This window comes from Myxocyprinus asiaticus, chromosome 1, assembly GCF_019703515.2.
Source record: "Myxocyprinus asiaticus isolate MX2 ecotype Aquarium Trade chromosome 1, UBuf_Myxa_2, whole genome shotgun sequence".
Classification (NCBI taxonomy): domain Eukaryota; kingdom Metazoa; phylum Chordata; class Actinopteri; order Cypriniformes; family Catostomidae; genus Myxocyprinus; species Myxocyprinus asiaticus.
The window spans coordinates 39,215,097-39,236,787 of NC_059344.1; the positions used below are offsets into that span (position 1 = coordinate 39,215,097).

General features: G+C 40.1%; 2 protein-coding genes, 1 long non-coding RNA gene and 1 pseudogene across 6 annotated transcripts in view; 2 read left to right on the top strand and 2 right to left on the bottom strand.

The window, feature by feature from the left end:
* Window positions 1–12,866, bottom strand: part of LOC127442833 (dnaJ homolog subfamily B member 6-like) — a 39,198-nt gene extending 26,332 nt beyond the window's left edge. The window contains exon 1 of one of the 4 annotated variants that reach the window (XM_051701073.1): window positions 12,535–12,866. The gene's annotated coding sequence lies outside the window, so the exon portion shown is untranslated. The remainder of the gene's footprint in view (window positions 1–12,534) is intronic. The other 3 variants (XM_051701054.1, XM_051701065.1, XM_051701082.1) reach the window with 3 other exon arrangements.
* Window positions 1,319–12,548, top strand: LOC127439935 (uncharacterized; annotated as a pseudogene).
* Window positions 12,867–13,778: 912 nt separating the features above from the next.
* Window positions 13,779–15,516, top strand: LOC127442852 (uncharacterized). Its single transcript, XR_007897531.1, has 2 exons — window positions 13,779–14,585; window positions 15,076–15,516. It is a non-coding gene; the product is annotated as an uncharacterized LOC127442852 (long non-coding RNA).
* A 4,211-nt stretch (window positions 15,517–19,727) lies between these two features.
* Window positions 19,728–21,691, bottom strand: part of ube3c (ubiquitin protein ligase E3C) — a 40,135-nt gene continuing 38,171 nt past the window's right edge. The window contains exon 24 of the mRNA XM_051703601.1: window positions 19,728–21,668. Within this exon, the coding sequence (XP_051559561.1) occupies window positions 21,498–21,668 (171 nt within the window). The 3' untranslated portion in view covers window positions 19,728–21,497. The remainder of the gene's footprint in view (window positions 21,669–21,691) is intronic.

A 21,691-nucleotide genomic window follows, 5' to 3' on the forward strand; every position in this document is an offset into this window, starting at 1 on the left:
GGCCAACACTGACAAATAGCACATAAGTGTACACTAAAGTGGAGCTTGGTTAATCCACTCTATAATGGAGGCCTTGAAGTTGTATTGTGTCACATTACCCATATTTTGATGGTCTCTGGGTTTGAGTAGCAAACATTTAAATGGTATTTAACACTACCGTCCATTTCACAACATTGTCAAACTGGCTTATGCAATTCCAGCTATACAATTTACTCCTGAGGCAATAGAAAAGATTTTGATAGCTTCTGTCCAGCATAAAATTATACTCTTCCCTTTGAAATGAAGGAGTGAATCCTCATCACAGCACAATCAGCAAATTATTGTCTCCCAATGTAATTAGAGAACAACATTTGTCTTGAACTATACCTCTTGTCTCACCCTCTCCCCTTTCCACTGCTGTCTCTACATCTCTTCCTACACAAAATGTATTTACCACGCTTAATGTAAACACTGCCACAGACACACTAAGCTCTACTTTAACAACCTGTCTAGACAACATCTGTCCTATCTCCTCTAGGCCAGCACGTGCTACACCACCCAGCCCCTGGCTGTCTGACGTCCTTCGTGAACATCGGACTGACCTCAGGGCAGCTGAGAGGAGATGGCGGAAATATAAAGATCCAGCAGATCTAGGTAAATATCAGTCCCTGCTTGCAACTTTTTCAGATAATGTTAAATCTGCAAAAACCTCCTATTACCAGAACAAGATTAACAGCACCACAGACACTCGCAGCTTGTTTAAAACATTCAACACACTTCTCTGCCCTCCCTCTCTACCGCCTGACACATCACTGACAGCAGATGTCTTCGCCACATTTTTTACTAATAAGGTTGCAGCCATCAGCAATACATTCTCAGCACCACACCTTGTCAAACACCTGTCTCCTGTATGCAACTCTTCTGTCTCCATGTTCTCTCATTTGACTGACACTGAGGTCTCTAAACTCCTCCTCTCCAACCACCCCACCACCTGTTCCCTTGACCCCATTCCTTCTCACCTTCTCCAGGCCATTTCTCCGTCCATCCTACCTGCACTCACACACATAATTAACACATCTCTACTTACAGGCACTTTTCCCACTACATTTAAGCAGGCTCGAGTAACCCGCTGCTGAAGAAACCCGCACTTAATCCCACACAAATAGAACACTACAGACCAGTCTCTCTCATCCCATTCATGGCAAAAACACTTGAAAGGGCAGTTTTCAATCAAATCTCTGCCTATCTCTCACAGAACAAGCTGCTGGATGACAATCAGTCAGGCTTTAAAAGTGGACACTCCACCGAAACCGCCCTGCTGTCTGTCACCGAGTCGCTGAGACGGGCGAAAGCTGAATCAAGATCATCAGTCCTGATTCTGCTGGACCTTTCTGCAGCCTTTGACACAGTCAACCATCAGATCTTACTCTCTACCCTCTCCTCGCTGGGCATCACAGGAACTGTGCTTGACTGGTTTAATTCCTATCTCTCAGGTAGGTCCTTCAAGGTAGCCTGGAGAGGTGAGGTATCCAAGCTACATCAGCTACTTACTGGGGTACCTCAGGGATCAGTGCTTGGGCCACTTCTCTTCTCTATATACACAACATCACTGGGACCCATCATTCAGGCACATGGTTTCTCTTACCACTGTTACGTTGATGACACACAACTCTACTTGTCTTTCCAGCCCAACGACACCACAGTGACTTCTCGAATTTCTGCCTGCCTGGCAGACATCTCGGCCTGGATGAAGGAGCACCACCTGCAACTCAACCCAGCCAAGACTGAACTCCTTGTCTTTCCAGCCAACCCTGCGGTTGAACACAACATCACCGTGCAGCTGGGTGCAACTACAGTAACGCCTTCCAAATCGGTCAGAAATCTAGGGGTATCCATCGACAACAGACTAAATTTCACAGACCACATCTCAAAGACCGCAAGATCGTGTAGATTTACACTCTACAATATCAGGAAGATAAGACCCTTCCTCTCTGAACATGCCACACAACTGCTTGTCCAGCCACTTGTCATAACTAGACTGGACTACTGTAATGCTCTCATTGCAGGCCTCCCTGCATGTGCAACTAGACCCCTCCAAATGATCCAGAATGCAGCAGCACGTCTGGTCTTTAATGAACCAAAGAGAGCACTTGTTACACCACTCCTTGTCTCTCTCCACTGGCTACCGGTTGATGCACGTATCAAATTCAAGGCTCTGATGCTGGCATACAGAACAGTTACTGGGTCTGCTCCAGCATACCTAAAATCATTTATGCAGAGCTACGCGCCCACTAAAGTCTGAGGTCGGCTAAGGAACGTCGCCTTGTTGTACCAACACAAAGAGGCACCAAAACACTTTCCCGGACTTTCATCTTCATCATACCACGTTGGTGGAACGACCTTCCCAACTCCATCCATGAAGCTGACTCACTCTCTGTCTTCACAAAATGACTAAAAACACATCTTTTCCATGAGCACTTAACCAGTCAAAAAAAAAAAAAATTCTGCTGCACTTTATTCTGTTTTGAATACTATTATGATGCTAGTGATACTTTGTAATACAGCACTTTTTATACCACTGTCTCCTAAGATGTTTATATGATTTCTATACTAAATTGTTTTAGATCTTCAAACGAGATATAACATAAAACAAAGGCAACCTGAGTAAACATAAAATACAGTTTTCAAATATATATATATATATATATATATATATATATATATATATATATATATATTTTTTTATTGAAGCAAAAAAGTTATCCAAAACCTATATCACCCATGTGAAAAACTAACTGCCACCTTAAATTTAACAGCTGGTTGTGCCACCTTTAGCAACAACAGCTGCAACCAAACACTTCCGATACCTGGAGTTCAGTCTTTCACAATGCTCTGGGGGAATTTTGGCCCACTCTTCTTTGCAGAACTGCTTAAGTTCAGCCATATTAGAGGATTTTCGAGTATGAAATGCCCATTTAAGGTCCTGCTACAGCTTCTCAAACGGGTTCAAGTCGAGACTTTGACTAGGCCACTCCAAAACTTAAATTTTTCTTCTTTTGAGCCATTCAGAGGTGGACTTACTCCTATGCTTAGGATCATTTTCTTGTTGCATAAACCATTTGCACTTGAGCTTCAACTAACGGACTGATGACTGGATGTTCTGCTTTAGGATTTGCTGGTAGAGAGCAGAATTCATGTTTCCCTCAATTATTGCAAGTTGTCCTGGCCCTGAAGCAGCAAAGCATCCCCACACCATCATACTACCACCACCATGCTTGACCGTAGGTATGATGTTCTTTTTTTGGAATTCTGTGTTTGATTTACACCAGATGTAATGGGACCCCTGTCTTCCAAACAGTTCCACTTTCAACTCATCAGTCCACAGAACATTCTCCCAAAAGGTCTGAGGATCATCAATGTGTGTTTTGTCAAAATTCAGACAAGCCTTAATGTTTCTCTGGATTAGCAGTGGTTTTCGCTTTGCCATTCTTCCATGGATGGCATTTTTGGGCAGTGTCTTTCTGATAGTGGAGTCATGAACAGTGACCTTTATTGATGCAAGAGAGACCTGCAGTTCCTTGGATGTTATCTTTGGCTTTTTTGTAACTTCCTAGATGAGTCATCGCTGTGCTCTTGGAGGAATTTTGGAAGGTCGGCCACTTCTGAAAAGGTTCACTACTGTGCCAAGTTTTCTCATTTTGGAGATAATGGCTCTCACTGTGGCTCTTTGGAGTCCCAGAGCCTTTGTAACCCTTCCCAGACTGATGTATTTCAATCACCTTTTTCTTCATCATTTCTGGAATTTCTTGCGACCTTGGCATAGTGTGCTACTGGGTGAGCCCTTATATCCAACTTCATGCTGCTAAATAATTTATATTTAGGTGTTGATTTGATTGAACAGATCTGGCAGTGTGTCTAGTCCAGCTATACCCCATTATGAATGCAGTTTCATAGATTTGGGGATTTAGTAACTAAGGGGGCAAAAAGGCCCAGCTGGTATTGGATAACTTTTTTGCTTCAATAACACTATCATTTAAAAACTGTATTTTACAGTTGTGCTCAAAAGTTTGCATACCCTGGAGAATTGGTAATATATGTAAAATTTTTAAAGAAAACACGAATGAGCAGGCAAAACACATTTCTTTTATTTCTTATGGGATTCATATTCAACTGTAGGTTATAACAGAATGGCACAATCATAAAACAAAACGTGGCAAAAAAAAAAAAAAAAAATGAAATGACCCCTGTTCAAAAGTCTGCATACCCTTAGTTCTTAATACTGTATATTGCCCCCTTTAGCATCAATGACAGCGTGCAGTCTTTTGTAATAGTTGTCTATGGGGCCCCAAATTCTTGCAGGTGGTACAGCTGCCCATTCATCTTGGCAAAATGCCTCCAGGTCATGCAAAGTCTTTGGTCGTCTTGCACGAACCGCACGTTTGAGATCTCCCCAGAGATCAGAAGACTGTGATGGCCACTCCAGAACCTTCACCTTTTTCTGCTGTAACCACTGAAGGGTCAACTTGGCCTTGTGCTTAGGGTCATTGTCGTGCTGCAAAGTCCAAGTGTGTCCCATGCGCAGCTTTCATGCAGAAGAATGCAAATTGTCTGCCAGTATTTTCTGATAACATGCTGCATTCATCTTGCCATTAATTTTCACAAGATTCTCCGTGCCTTTAGAGCACACACACCCCCAAAACATCAGTGAGCCACCACCATGCTTCACAGTGGGGATGGTATTCTTTTCACTATAGGCCTTGTTGACCCCTCTCCAAACATAGCGCTTAGGGTTGTGACCATAAAGATCTATTTTGGTCTCATCACTCCAAATTACAGTGTGCCAGAAGCTGTGAGGCGTGTCAAGGTGTTGTCAGGCATATTGTAACCGGGCTTTTTAGTGGCACTGGCACAGTAAAGGCTTCTTTCTGGCAACTCGAGCTCATTTTTGTTCAAGTATCGTCGTATTGTGCTCCTTGAAACAACCACACCGTCTTTTTCCAGAGCAGCCTGTATTTCTCCTGAGGATACCTGTGGGTTTTTCTTTGTATCCCGAACAATTCTTCTGGCAGTTGTGGCTGAAATCTTTCTTGGTCTACCTGACCTTGGCTTGGTATTTTCCACTTCTTAATAAGTGATTGAACAGTACTGACTGGCATTTTCAAGGCTTTGGATATCTTTTTAGATCCTTTTCCATCTTTATAAAGTTCCATTACCTTGTTACGCAGGTCTTTTGACAGTTCTTTTCTGCTCCCCATAGCTCAGTATCTAGCCTGCTCAGTGCATCCACGTGAGAGCTAACAAACTCATTGACTATTTATACACAGACACTAATTGCAATTTAAAAAGCCACAGGTGTGGGAAATTAACCTTTAATTGCCATTTAAACCTGTGTGTGTCACCTTGTGTGTCTGTAACAAGGCCAAACATTCAAGGGTATGTAAACTATCACTATCCATAAATAAAAGACATTTTGTTTTTGCATAATCAGTCATATTTCAAAACCAATGCCAAAATTTCACAATTTCTGCCAGGGTATGCAAACTTTTGAGCACAACTGTATGTTTACTCATATTGCCTTTGTTTTAGTTAATTGATTCAACAACAAAAAAAACATACACAAAAACAATAAATCAGGCAAATACTTTTTCACAGCACTGTATATGCAGCAATCAAAGAAACAAGCCCATAGTGAAAAATAAAGCATTTAATGAACCGCAACATATCCACCATTGTACTTTATTCAAACTACTTAATTTAACACAAGAGCAGAACCCAAAGTCCAGAAAAAGTATCAACAGGCTTTTCAAATTCTTTGAAATTTTATGAAATGGTCCCAAGTATAATAATTCATTATCGCCATGCAAGAGAAGGCTTTACAATCATATAAGATCAGTCAATTAAAATTTGTATGGACACTAGAGGTAGACCGATAAATCGGTCTCACTGATTAATTGGTGCCGATAGTTGATTTTTGGAACTACAGGTTATTGGCGATAATTGCCAATAGTTTTTCCTCTGTGGCCTGCACTGGAGGAGTCTACAGTTTGAATGGCTTGGTTCTACAGTATGACAGCGGCTACTAGAAGTTAAATAAAAACAATCACTGACACGTCGAGGGGATTTGCTGTATCTAAATCTTTCATCATTGACAGTATTGTTGGGCATCATGTATTCAGATAGAAGACAAAGGCAGGCCTAATACAGTCGTAAAAACCTAACTCAAGCCCCCACCTTCCAAGTTGTAAATCTTACTGATAATAATCGCGCCAAAATCAATCAAAGGAAGTCCAAAACAGACTACAAATCCATGAAGCCTTGCTCACTAAAGGATCGAACTCTCAACTCCTATTGGATGAGGCACACAACAGAACGTCCCTCAAACATGACATCATCAGGAGCTGAAATACCTCTGAAATGCTTCCGGGATTTGCTTCCAGCGACTCTGTTCACCGAATATAGACGTAGCTCTTTGCTGCTCTCCGGTGCAACCTCGTGGCACAAGGAAGTAATGTCCGACTTGAAACTGTAGCCATACAATCTCCATCTCGCTGGACGAGTTGAGATTTCTCTGTGTTCAACCGAACACTCTAACGGATCCAAAGGAGACCGCCGAGCAATTTGCATCTTCATCCGTTTGCCTACAGAAGTGAAGAGTATAAAGATTTCTCTTCCATCTTCAATCAAGTCAACATTTCTGAGTTCTCCGCCAGCCCGCCGAGAATCAACAGCTGTACCGCCCGCCGACAGAGCGAGGAAACGGCCTCCCGTCATCACCCGAGCCTCAAGGAACCGGGTCATAGTTAAAGGACGGAGGAAAACACATTCTACCTGTGTCCTCATGCGATTCAAGTAAGAGGTTACGTTTGGGCAGAGATAGAATATTATAGTGTGTTATTCTTGTGTTTCAAGGTTTTTGCTTGTACAGTTTACGGACTGCCATGTCCGCTCATTATTAATACTCAGGGTATTAATTATCACAAATTTGTTTTGCTGTATTGTGGTCCAACCAAATTGGATTGTTGTGCAATTTCGCCATCGCGGGTGAGACAGCAACTGAGTTCATCCATTAAAGAGTCAAATAACGCGGGACTTTTACGAGCCCCGCTCGTAAAACCGCGTCTCTGAGTGATAAACTGAGAGCTGCTTTCTCTCCCACTATCGCGAAATCGGCTTTAGGGCTGTCACTTCTCTCTCTCTCTCTCTCTCTCACTAACCACACTGACACACACACACACTGTCACACCTTATGTGTTATAGGATTATTTTATTTCCATATATCTAATCATATCACTGTTTAGTTTGTAGTTGTAAGTCGGAAGTTTATTGACTGCATTGTATTAATTATTAATTGATATTACTGCATAAATAAACTTTGTTTATATTACAAAGAGAAGTGTTTTGGTTTGTTTTGGTTTTGCATACGCCTGTGTCATGCTGACGGGATGTCAGTGCTCGGATTCAAACCTTCATTCATTGTTTTTTTTCCCCGAAAATCAATTTTCTTCGGATGTCAATTTTCCTAAGAAAACAATCTAATATTGAGACTGTTTTACTATTTGGTTATTAGACCCTGATTTCAGAGTGGTGCCCCGTCAATGTTAATCCTTATTAATATTCTATTGATTTTTGATAATTGATAATTATCTTTGATGACTGAATTTGAATGATCAATAAGCTAGTGTTAATTTTAATTAATGTTTCATCGATGTTAACAATGAATGATTATCTTTGATAATTGTTGATTTAAAGGATTTTAAAAAGCTAACATTGATTCTCATCAATGTTCTATTGATTTTAATAATTAATAATTATCTTTGATAATTATTCATTATTGCTAATAACCAAACTTGCTCCTAAACGTAGCACACTACATTTACTGGAGCCCCATATGAGGTTTTAATGAGTTAGATTCAATTGATTAATTTAAATATTAATTAATAACTACAGAAATAATTATTAATTATTTCTGACAGTAACACTGATCTAAACAACCAGTAAAGCCCTACAATATTTATCCATATTTTTATCCTCATTTTAATGCATATTTTGTTATTTTGATTGGTCAATCAAGTATTTTAAATTGAAGCAAAGGCATGCAAAGAAAAATGAAACTATTGACCTGTTTCAGTCATGTCACTTTTTCCTTGCAGCCGCCACATTTGTGACCATCAGCGGGAGGAAGCAATGGCGGTGCATGGAAAAACACTCATGAAATGATATCAAGAAAAACATTTTAAAAAACAGCTTTTGAGTCATGCCAAGTCCGAGAAAAAGTGTACACAGGTCTGAAGTTAGCACAAATATTGCCATATTTGACTTTCGCAGGCATTTTAATATATTTTATCCATGATATCTCTCTGTATGCCGGCGAGTCTGATGTGTGACCGGCGAGTACACACGTGTACCGGCACATCATCGCAGACATCTCTTCCAGAAGTTACAAATGTTTTTGTGTTGTTTGCTGGTCTAATTTGGTCAATATATTACAAAATGTCTGTGATGATCCTGTCTGTATAAATGTAAGTGCTGCTTTTAACTCATATAGAATACACAGAAAGCAACTGAGGCATATTAGTGTATATGACACATACTCAGGGACTCAAGAACTCCGACACAACATAGTAGTGTTTTGTTTGTTTTGTTCACAATTCTTATGTTTTTTGTCTTGGATGTTGTCTGCCTTATTGTCTACGACAGACAAACACTTTTGGACATTGGTTCAGCAATTTCACACCATAAACCGGACTTCACATTCCTCAATGCCGACCCGCTGTTTACAAACACGCCAGCGGAGCCCTTTGTCTGGGCTGCCAAAAGGAAAAGGGGAAACAGAGCCGGCGTTCTCATCAGAGTAAGATGCCGCACAAATCGACCCCCGCTACCCACTATTCTACTGGCAAATGTTCAGTCTCTGGATAACAAGCTCTGCGAGCTGAAAGCGCGGATCTCTTTCCAACGAGATACAAGGGACTGCTGCATTATCTGCCTTATGGAAACTTGGATGTCTGCGGAGATTCCAGACTCAGCCATTGAACCCGCGGGGTTCTCCGTGCACCGAGCAGACAGAACGAAAGACCTCTCAGGTAAAAGTAGAGGAGGTGGTGTATGTTTTATGATCAACAAATCCTGGTGTGATCAGAGGAACGTACATTCTATCAAGTCTTTCTGCTCTCCTGATCTGGAATTTCTTATGCTCCTGTGTTGACCATTCTGGCTACCGAGGGAATTCACAGCGGTCATTATCACAGCTGTGTACATTCCCCCACAAGCCGACACAGACCGGGCACTCAAGGAACTGTATGGGAGAATAAGTGAGCAGGAAACCGCGCACCCTGAGGCCGCGTTCATTGTGACCAGGGACTTTAATAAAGCCAGTTTAAAATCAGTCACACCAAAATACCACCAGCACATTCGTTTCAACACACGAGGGGACCGGGTTTTGGACCATTGCTACTCTCCCTTCCGGGATGGCTACACATCCCTCCCCCACCCACCATTTGGCAAATCGGACCACTCTTCCATTCTGCTTCTGCCCGCTTACAGGCAGAAATTGAAACAGAGAGCACCCACCCTCAGAACGATCCAGTGCTGGTCGGACCAATCAGATTCTACGCTACAAGACTGTTTTGATCACACGGACTGGGAGATGTTCCGATCCACCTCTGATGACGACATCGAGCTTTACGCTGATAGCGTAATGTGTTTCATCAGAACGTGCGTAGAGGATGTTGTTCCGACCAGAACAATACGGATCTATCCGAATCAGAAACCTTGGATTAATAGCGATGTTCGCGCGGCACTTAATGTGCGGACCTCCGCTTTTAATTCCGGGAAAGCAGAGGAGCATAAACAAGCCAATTATGCCCTCCGAAAAACTATCAGAACCGCAAAACGCCAGTACAGGAGCAAGACTGAAGGACAGTTTAACACCACCAACTCTAGAAGCATGTGGCAGGGAATTAACATCATCACGGACTTTAAAGGGAATAAAAACTCCGCCATGAACACTGCTGCCTCTCTCCCGGATGAGCTAAATACTTTTTATGCTCGTTTCGAGGGAAATAACACCGCCCTCGCGGAGAGAGCTCTCGCGGCTGAAGCTACAGAGGTTAGTTCACTCTCCGTCTCTGTAGCGAATGTAACCCGATCCTTCCGACGAGTGAATATCCGCAAAGCCGCGGGTCCAGACGGCATTCCGGGCCACGTCATCAGAGCGTGCGCGAACCAGCTGGCTGGTGTTTTTATGGACATTTTCAACCTTTCCCTCTCTTTGTCTGTAGTCCCCACATGCTTTAAAACACCCACCATTGTGCCTGTTCCAAAACAATCAAAAATAACTTGCTTAAATGACTGGCGTCCTGTTGCTCTGACCCCCATCATCAGAAAAGCTTTGAGAGACTAATCAGAGATTACATCTGCTCTGTATTGCCTCTCTCTCGACCCGCTGCAGTTTGCTTACCGCAACAACCGCTCCACTGATGATGCCATTGCATCTACACTACACACTGCTCTCTCCCACCTGGAAAAAAGAACACTTATGTGAGAATGCTGTTTGTAGACTACAGCTCAGCATTCAGCACCATAGTGCCCTCCAAGCTAGATGAGAAACTCCGGGCTCTGGGCTTAAACAGCTCGCTGTGCAGCTGGAACCTGGACTTCCTGTCAAGCAGACGCCAGGTGGTTAGAATAGGCAGCAACATCTCCTCCTCACTGACCCTCAACACTCGAGCCCCGCAGGGCTGTGTTCTCAGCCCACTCCTGTATTCCCTGTACACACATGACTGTGCGGCAACACATAGCTCCAATGCCATCATTAAGTTTGCTGATGACACGACGGTGGTAGGTCTGATCACTGACAATGATGAAACAGCCTACAGAGAGGAGGCGCACACTCTGACACACTGGTGTCAGGAGCACAACCTCTCCCTCAACATCAGTAAGACAAAGGAGCTTGTGGTGGACTTCAGAAGAAAAGACAGAGAACACAGTCCCATCACCATCAATGGAGTATCAGTGGAGAGAGTCAGCAGCTTCAAGTTCCTGGGTGTCCACATCACTGAGGAACTCACATGGTCCATCCACACTGAAGTCGTTGTGAAGAAGGCTCATCAGCGCCTCTTCTTCCTGAGACGGCTGAGAAAGTTTGGAATGAACCGCCACATCCTCACACGGTTCTACACCTGCACTGTAGAGAGCATCCTGACTGGCTGCATCTCCGCCTGGTACGGCAATAGCACCGCCCACAACCGCAAAGCCCTGCAAAGTGTGGTGCGAACTGCCAGACACATCATCGGAGGTGAGCTTCCCTCCCTCCAGGAAATATATACAAGGCGGTGTGTGAAAAAAGCTCGGAGGGCTTGGGCTGTTTTCACTGCTACCATCAGGTAGGTGGTATCGCAGCATCAGGACCAGCACCAGCCGACATCAATGTGTCATCACTGTCACGACTACTATGTTGATCGGAACTGCACCCAAGAATTTCACACACCATTGCACTTGTGTATATGGCTGTGTGACAATAAAGTGATTTGATTTGATTTGCTTATATTTTTCCACTGTAGTCTGTTGGTGTGAATAAAGTCAGTAATCGGCCTTTCCCAACACCTATCGTATCGGAAAAATCCACTATTAGTCAACCATTAATGGATACTATAATTTAACATAAAGTTTTATTTTATGTAAAAAAAAAAAAAATATATATTTAAAAAAACTCTGGAAAGAGAAACACTGATACTTCCTAACCAAGATGAAGTGGAAACACTTTCTGCCAAACACAAGTATTACATCCCAGGTTTAGGCCACATTTAAAAGAAGGCGTGTTGTGAAGGAGTGCAGTGAGTTGTTTAAAGGTGTGCTCAGACACCTACGGCAGAAAGTTCTGGAAAGTCTTTTCTTCACCACACTTTAAGGATGTCAACTTATACACAGGGGGAAAAAAGAGAGTCTTTCCATTGTGGTTTTACTGTTGTTGAATTGGAGATGATAGGTCAGCAACAACAACAACAACAACGTTTGAGGAACTTTCTAGAAAGAGAGTATTTGTTTAGGGTTTTCATAACAATACTGATACTAACAGCCTACTTGGACACTGACAGCTGTTTATAAAAAATGAAATACAACATTATTAAAATGACATTCAGGTCAAAGAGTCAGATGTCAAGAGAAGAAAAATTTGACAGCTGCTGTTGTGGCAAGATGTTTGGCCTCCATAACAGTATATGGACACGTATATAAATACTGAATATATGTATACTGTATATTGATAAATCCTCTTGCTAATGCTGATTTTTTTTTTTTTTTTTTTTTTTTTTTTTGGAGATCTAAGTGCGCACTAGCTGTCCATGATCACCGAGCACACCGTGGCTGTCTCTAATCCTATTGCCAACCTACACAGCAGTTTTGGGAATCATACATGTATGCATACATATGCTGTGTAGGTGTCCCTGTGTCCGATTCGGTTTATCATCTCTCTAAAAGAGCTAAGAGAAGAGAAAAGCCATAATTACACAGAACGTCTAAACTCAAATATAGAAGCTTTAAACCCTCAAAACAAACCTTTGGGTGACTGAAACAAGTGTCCTCTAATTCCCGCTCCTTTATTTAGACCTTCCTACTCTGTGAAACCCGATGATGCAGTCGAGTTGATCAGTTTCACTTCTCTGTGTAATATTGTTCTCTGTTTGATCCGAGGTCTGTCAGTTCATAAAACAGTCTCAAATGAGCATAGTACCTTCGGTGTGTTATGGACAGAGATGAGCAGAAGTATGGTGAAACTCTTTAGCCCTGATACATAACACTGGGATGTCGCGCTAATGTTGTTCTCCAACAATCCGTCCGCCGACCTTAAAGCGAAAGGAACATGCGAGATTTCTCAGTAAGTGTGATTTCTCAGGTAATGGTTTTGTGACTTGAGGAAAATGTCAAACGACTCAAAAATTATCTTGAGCAAAGCATTATTATTATTCTTTCTTTTTTTTTTTTTTTTTCCTAAACTGTCGTTGCGCCTCCAGCGGCCAAACTTTGTGTCCAAAACATTGTGACTTCCCAAAATATTGTTGTTGTAAATGTAGTAATCTCGAAAATGTGCACATTCAGGTGAATGAATATAGACAGAAAACAAATCTTGATCTTAATTGCTTCTAAGTAATTTATTAAATAATTTTGTGATCAATTCATACAATTATTTAATATTATTTAATATATATATATATATATAAATGTATTTGTCAGGGACAATACATATTAAAACATCTCACTGATGTATATGTGCTAGATTTAGCCAAAATGTTTCATTTTCATCTGCTGTCCCTGGACAGGTTGATGTCAAAGTACCAGGGCCGTTTCTAGCATAAGAGGTAGCTTAGGGGCCCCGAGCCAGCAGGTGGCTCTGCAAAGCAAGGTCATTATTTTTTTAAATACACGGAAAACTGCCAGTAAGACTCAGGCAGCTGTTATGGCTCAATTAGACACTTATAGGGGGCCACCTTGTGGCCCGAGAAGGAAGGGAGAATGTGTAACTGCAAGGAGAGAGTCGTAGCTTGTGGTGACAGTGGTAGGCCTCCAAGTAGGATTTCGCTTAGGGCCCCGATATGCTCAGAAATTGCCCTGCAAAGGACAGTCTATGCACATGATGCATCTTTTAAAAAAATCACCATAACAATAAAAACCAATCACCAACATATCCTAAAAACATGAGATTTATAAACTAGTATATAAGATCCCTAAAACAATACCACAAGCATTAAGTACCATGTTGACAACTCTGGTTTGACAATAACCAGTTTTTGTTTTTTGTTTTTGAGAGAGAGAGAGAAAACACTATGACTTTCAAATCTGCGGGAAGTCCATTCCAGTCATGGGTTGCTCTAAAAGCAAAAGCTAATAGACCAAAAGCATTCTTTCTTAATGGTATTTTACAATTAACCCTAGCACCAGCCCTTGTTACTTTTCCTGTAATTGTATTAATGAACTGTTTAAATATGGTTGGGGCAAGACCATTAAGAATTTAAAAAATGAACATTACACCTAAACATTACACCTCAAACTGTGAATACATCAAACAGAGAGTGTTGGAGGTTATGCTCTGGCGACAAGATAGTAGTTGTAGGGGTATAGTGAAGCTGTGGAGTGAAAAGTGAAGCTTGTACACTCACAGGTGGAAAGAGTGGTGAGGTCAAGAGAGGTTTGACCTGTGACTGGCTTCTCTCACTCTGACAGCTGGATGTAGAGAGAGAGAGAGAGAGAGAGAGAGAGCGAGAGAGAGAGAGGCTGGGTCAGAATTTAGCCTCTGCTGAGAGGTCCAATGCAAGGATCTGATACATGACTCTGAGTGGATTCTGAACTGGAGGCTGAGGGTAAGTGTAAGGTATTGTTCATGAGGACTCAAATGGAAACCTTTCCCCTCAGAAAGTGTGAAAGTGTAGAGAGAGAGAAAAAAAAAACGGGATTTGTTAAGGGGATAATGAATGTCTGTTTCCAGTGTCTTTGTTCACCATGGCTTCTCTATAGGTGCTGATGCAAGTACTTTTCTCAGAATAAGTATTATGTAAAGAAGCTTGTACTGGAATCTTCAACTGGTTGCTCCAGACACTTTTTCTTATCAGCAGGTAAGAAAGAGAGAATTGGTCTTGCTCAATCAGCAAGTTCCTTGTGTTTACCCATGAACTTATTAATACAACATTACATGGTTTCACTCAGAAGATAAAAAAAGATGTCTGCTGTAAAGAGTTTAGGAATGTGGCAGAACTGAAACTACCGGTGTTCCTGTAAGGCGGCATTCTGTAAAAGAATGTTGATGGCACTGATGTGATGTATGAATGATACTGATGTCAAAAGACTGCTAATCGCCATTTAAACATTTTGTTTTGATTCACTGTTTTCCTCAGGGAATGCAAACTTTAAAAAAAAAAGTAAATCAAGAATTATACTTAATATTTGAAATATGTGTGTGTGTGTGTGTGTGTGTGTGTGTGTGTGGCACAGAGTGTTTGTATCTTCATTTATTTTATTACAATAAAATTGTGGAAACTCCTATCAAGTGCAATAACATATAAATAGCATAATATAATAATTTCATCTTAAAATTTGGTGTTGCAGGATGCAGAAGAATGTAGAAACCAGGACGAGGAATGTTAGTACATGGTGGAGAACTATAAAGACAGAAATGTACGAGGTGTAGGTGGTCCTCAATGTATAAGAACTGTTCCAACGGATTGTCTCTCCTCTGTTCCTACTCCAGCTTGATTCTGTTAAAATCTCAAATGCTTGCTCTCTTGTCTGTCAGGATGCAGGAAGAATGTTTTTCTAAATATTTGCCAGCAGAGGGTGAAAAATCTTCCGTTTGCACAGAACAGCCATCTCATTACAGTGCATTATTGCTTTGAATTAATACAAATTTGTGCCTTTTTGCCTATTCCAGGAGTGATTTTAAAGCTAAATCTACCACATGTCATAAATGTCAAACCCATGTTTTCATCTGTGTTTTAGAAATATTAATATGAAATGTTATGACGTAAAATAAATAAATATTTAAGACTGTGCATTAAGTCAAGGTCATTAATTAAATGTAAGCAAACTTTTGACATTGAGCATGTTAACTCTTTTCCTTTCTTCAATTAAAGCTCAATGGATTCTATCTGGAACACTCTTGAATCAATGGAATGCTGGAATTACATGGATCAAGTTTGCACAAACTTGTGGTGCCCATGTCAGTTCAAATGCATACTGTCATTAAAGCAAAAAGGGGCATTTCAAATACAAAATAAAGAAATAAAACTAAAAAATAAATAAATCTGAAATTCAGATACATTTTTCAACTAGACTTTTCACTCAAATTGATATACTGAATTATTATGTTAATTAATATAATTAATGTAATACTGATGATAATTAGTAATGACAAATTTATATTAAAAATGCATAGTAGAAGTGAGACCAGTTCCGGGATTGATCCCAGCCATTTTACTTTAGTGCCTGATGCCCAGGTCAAATTTTCTGGCATTCCGGCTCCGGCTTGCATTCACAGAGAAGGCTCTGGCAATTTTCCGGATCATTTTCAGAATCAAAGCCCAGTGTGAATGCTGCTTAGTGGTCTCAGATATTTGAAGCCCACTGTGTGTTCATACTGTATAATATGGTACAAAGGGGCTAAAGGCACACCTTAAGGAAAATTAGCTTTTTTTCCTGGTCATGAAATGTATCAAGATTGAAAAAATACATGTAGTTTTTATGAATATTAATGGAGCAACATAATTTGTGTGAAATAAATTATAGCTAACAGAAGGGTGAGGGGGCCTTTTACCCCACACTCGGTGTAAAAGGCATCCCAGGGGGTTAGTGATATTGTTTAGCTATAGGGGCAATAGTTATTGTGCAAATATTGTCAATTAATGCAAATAATTTTGAGACAGCAAGATGCTTTTTTGAGTAACAAATTAGGATACTGCTTATTAAAAATAACTACTGCAGAAAAGGGTGCATCATTTTCTGTTCAATTACATTTGGTATTTCATAACATCTCAAGTATTCTATAAACAAATAAATCTCCATTGTGATTGGATCAGTCAATGTGAGCCCACTTTGAATTTTTTTTTTATAACAAATCTATTCCTCCCACTAAAGAAAAACAACAGAGGGTCAATTTACCCCAAATACTGTCCTTTCACGTATTGGACAGTTATTACAAAAACTTTTAATTTAATCACCTTGAACAAAACTAAAAATTACATTCATATTTAGTCTCCAAATGAATGTGATAATTTCAGGGATTTTTATTAGCTACATAAATTTGCAACGTTTAAAAAATGATTAAATATTAGATAAATTTACCTCAAAATTTACATTTATTATTACTATTTAGTGTTTTGAGAGAAAATAAAACCAAATGTGCCTTTAGCCCGGGTGTAGCCTACCCACACCTAGTCGCAGTCCCTAGGTCAGCAACAGAACCAAAGACCCTCTAGTGTCTACAAAAACCTCCACAGGGAGGCGCCATGGGATCTTCTAATAACATGATAGTAAACTAATTGCTCTTTTCATCCCTGAAGGTTGAAGGTTTCTGAGAGTTCTACATTTTAAAGGCAGTGGTTGCTTGTTTAGGATAATAAATAATAAACAATTTACATCAAGGTATTATTGCAAGCATCTGCATTTATAATATATTATTGACTGGGATGTTGTATGACACTAGATTATTCTTAAAGGGCAATTTGACCATTCCTTGTCTTTTGATTATACACAATGAAATATCTTTCATGTTTCTTTAGCCTTTATGTTTTGTGCCTAAATAAGAAAATAATAACTGGTACTTTTGGAACCTTTACAGACTGAAATAAATAGTACAATTGTTATTGCACTAAGCGAAATATTGAAGAGAGATAATCAAGCTCTGTTCAGGCATGAGGAAATGTGTATATGTATGGGTATGTAATATCTGTAAAAGAGAAAAATTACACATTCATTTTTTTTTTATTTGTTAATGAGGGGGGATACCAGGACCCCTTATACAGTGGCATGCAAAAGTTTGGGCACCCCTAGTCAAAATTTCTGTTGCTGTGAATAGTTAAGTGAGTAGAAGATGAACTGATCTCCAAAAGGCATACATTTTAAGCGATATTAGTGTATTATTTTTATTTTGTACAATTTTAGAGTGAAAAAAGGGAAAGGAGCACCATGCAAAAGTTTGGGCACCCTAAGAGATTTGAGCTCTCAGATAACTTTCACCAAGGTCTCAGACCTTAATTAGCTTGTTAGGGCTATGGCTTGTTCACAATCATCATTTGGAAAGGCCAGGTGATGCAAATTTCAAAGCTTTATACATACTCTGACTCCTCAAACCTTGTCCCAACAATCAGCAGCCATGGGCTCCTCTAAGCAGCTGCCTAGCACTCTGAAAATTAAAATAATTGATGCCCACAAAGCAGGAGAAGGCTATAAGAAGATAGCACTGTTCTACTGTGCAGCAACACCTGCACAGATATGACCTTCATGGAAGAGTCATGAGAAGAAAACCTTTTTCTGCATCCTCACCACAAATTTCAGCATCAGAAATTTGCAAATGAACATCTAAACAAGCCTGATGCATTTTGCAAACAAGTCCTATGGACTGATGAAGTTAAAATATAACTTTTTGTCCGCAATGAGCAATGGTATGTTTGGAAAAAAAGGGTGCAGAATTTCATGAAAAGAACACCTCTCCAACTGTTAAGCACAGGGGTGGATCCATCATGCTTTGGGCTTGTGTTGATGCCAGTGGCACAGGGGAACATTTCACAAGAATGGATTAAATTAAATACCAGCAAATTCTGGAAGCAAACATCACACCATCTGTAAAAAAAAGCTGAAGATGAAAAGAGGATTGCTTCTACAACAGGATAATGATCCTAATCCACAATGGACTACCTCAAGAGGCGCAAGCTGAAGGTTTTGCCATGGCCCTCACAGTCCCCCAACCTAAACCTCATCGAAAATCTGTGGATAGACCTCAGAAGAGCATGCAAGACGGCCCAAGAATCTCACAGAACTAGAAGCCTTTTGCAAGGAAGAATGGGCAAAAATCCCCCAAACAAAAATGGAAAGACACTTAGCTGGCTACAAAAAGATTACAAGCTGTGATACTGGCCAGGGTTGTTACTAAGTACTGACCATGCAGGGTGCCCAAACCTTTGCTTCGGGCCCTTTTCCTTTTTTGTTATTTTGAAACTGTAAAAGGTGAATATAAAAAAGTAAAATTGCTTAAAATATTAAAGAAATGTGTCATTTTTAACTTTGTCTTTTGGAAATCAGGCCATCTTTTGCTCACTTTGCTATTCACAGCAACAGAAACTTTGATCAGGGGTGCCCAAATTTTGCATGCCACTGTAATCTAGTCCTCCACCCACCCCATTATAAAAGATTAATACATTATTAAACAAATGTAGTGTATAGGCCTGTACATTTCAAAACAATTTTTTTTTTGTCTATCACCAGAGAAATTTCGTATTTTCTTTAACGAGATGAAAGTGTAAATTGCTCTTTCTTCATGTAAAGAACACAATCAGACCTCCTAAATGTCAAGGGTTTTATACAACCAATTGTTCTTAATGAATTTCTGCTTTTCATAGTCTGGTGTGAAATGGCTTGACCTTAAGTGCAATAATAACATTTCTACAAGCTATATAAAATACATTTGGTACACAGTATCTTTGCACATGGATATGATTTATATCTAGCGGCATTAAGTTTGCGAACTATAATCCATTATAAGGTAATAGGCCTAAATAAATCTCCCCAGTATTGAGATTAATCCCTCATAGCTATAGGACAAGTTGGTTTTTTAAGATCCAATTACTCCCATATGAGCTTACTGCTAAAATGGTGGAGATTCAGTCAGAAAGGGAGAGTCTAAAAGACTCAAGTCATTCCAGTGAGTGTATGTGTAAGGAGGGTGAGATTGAGGGTGGGGGAGTATATGGATGGAGATGATCCAAGGAGGAATAAAAAAGTTCTCCCTGCCCTCTGACCATCTCTTACTCTCATAGCAGGGCCCAATTAGATTTATGTCAAGCACACACACCCTTAATTTATGTTGTATGGATAATGCATCTGTGGTCTCGAGTAGCCTCTCTTCTTGTTCCATCACTGGATGTTTCTTTAATTATATGTCAAAGGCCATAAAACTTAGAATGAAATGGTTAATACAACTATTTTTTTTTTTTATGCTCTTCTTAAAAAAAAAAAAAAAAAAAAGATGCATATATCTCCAATGCAAATACAATTTCAAAACATATTTAATCATTGCAATAAACTCTGGTACAAGTTCACACCTTTGTTTTTATCTAGGGTTGTTTGTCTTTCAAAAATCATTTAGGGCACATACAGTTGAAGAAAGAATCTGCAAATCTGCATCTTTGCACACAACATTGCATGTCCTTGCTAATCACTAACAAGACAAAGATGCTACACATCAATATTTGTAAACAATCAGATATTCAGCACCTGTTTGTATGATGTCATTCTAATTTACTTCAGCATGGATGTTCGACCTCTAACAGACAAGGAGAATTGACACAGAAAAGGCTTATACAAATACTTTGTGAACTGTGAAGGAATACCACCCATTAAAAGTAGACATACTGACATATCCATCATCCGCTCTTTTCCAACCAATCAACATGTCCTCACGGCCATGCTAAACATATTCAGTAAGTAGCAGCAAAAAGCAACTTGAGGATGCTGACAGAAAATACAACAGACCTTATTCACAGCAGCACCATCTTTGATTTTTAATGGGAATGACAACAAGGCTGTGAGGGATAGACTTTCAGTCCCTTCAATAGGCTGTGCTGCAGTTTAAAGTGTTTTTGGATCGTTCCGCGAACAAAACATTGATAAAATATCTGTCCAAGTACATTTAGTATAAAGAACTCCAGGCAACATGAGTTGTGGAAAATCAGATGTGATCTAGGAGCTTTATACCGTTCGTGCCATTGAAGAGACTGTATGTCTATCCCTCACAGCCTCGTTGTCATTCCCATTAAAAATCAAAGATGGCGCTAGCATGAATAAGGTCTCTTTCAGGATACTACTGAATTGCTATGTGCTACAGCAGATACTGGAATAGTGTCCCAAGTGTAATGTCACCCCATTCTTTGGGTAAAAAGTCTACCTGAAACAACCAATTTAAGTAATTATTTTACTGTGAATTAAAACAAGGTGACTATACACCATTTTCTGAGATATACTACCATTTAGACCTGTTAACCTCGTACATCAAGGTTCAAACTGCCATGACTCTAATCTATTAAACTCCTTTGTTGGGAGGCACATTAGTCATAAAATAATTTTTAGACAGGAAAATGAATAGCTGTTTTCAGCCCCATTTAAAGCCATGTGCACTTTCTGGTAATGCTAATGTGGTGTGACCTTAAAACCAAGCCAACTCTTTAGTATCATATTCAAGAAATTTCAGGCATGCTGTTATACTGAAGAAGCTTAAGCTTGTTCTTGAGTTAGTGAGGCTAATGCATGCATCTTTACTGGTAGACACTTAATATGTGCTGCACTATTGTGACAAAGAACAGCCGAAACTGTAAAACTCTTACAAAACACCCTATCAAGAATTCTATTGTCAGCTATGCAAAACCAAGGAAAATCTACAGGTAAATTTTGTGTTGTCATGTTTATTCTGTTGTCCACTGTATCTACAACATTCAAATGTTCCTGTTCAGTGTTAGTGCTTTTGACCACATGACTTTTTGGATGCCGCTTTGAATGTATAACTGCTTTTCCATTATTTACAAGTTCAGTCTCTTTGAAATTAAAATAAAACTGAGCATATACTAGTCCATGCCACAACTTCAAACTGTCCTTCTGGATTTCTCTGTCTTTTGTCCTCTGTTTTTATGCCCCAACACCTTCTGCAAATCACTGCAGACACACAGTCTGTCCATTCTGGTCACTTCCTATCTGGTCACCATGACAAAGGCCATACTGCAGCTTCTTGTCGGGATTCCAAGGCCATCAAGGACACGACTCGTTCCTCAGCTAAGCTCAAAGCCAGCAGACGATTCAATAGCATAAAGTAACTTGTTCCTCAATTGCTGAGGGTCACAGAACTCAGGCAGCTTGAGAAGGTTCATGCAAGTGCTAGCGGTAGGGAGACGCTCCAGGTCAGTACCGCCATTATGGATGCAGAAGGCCGGGTATAGCTCCTAGACACAAAGAAAACACAGAT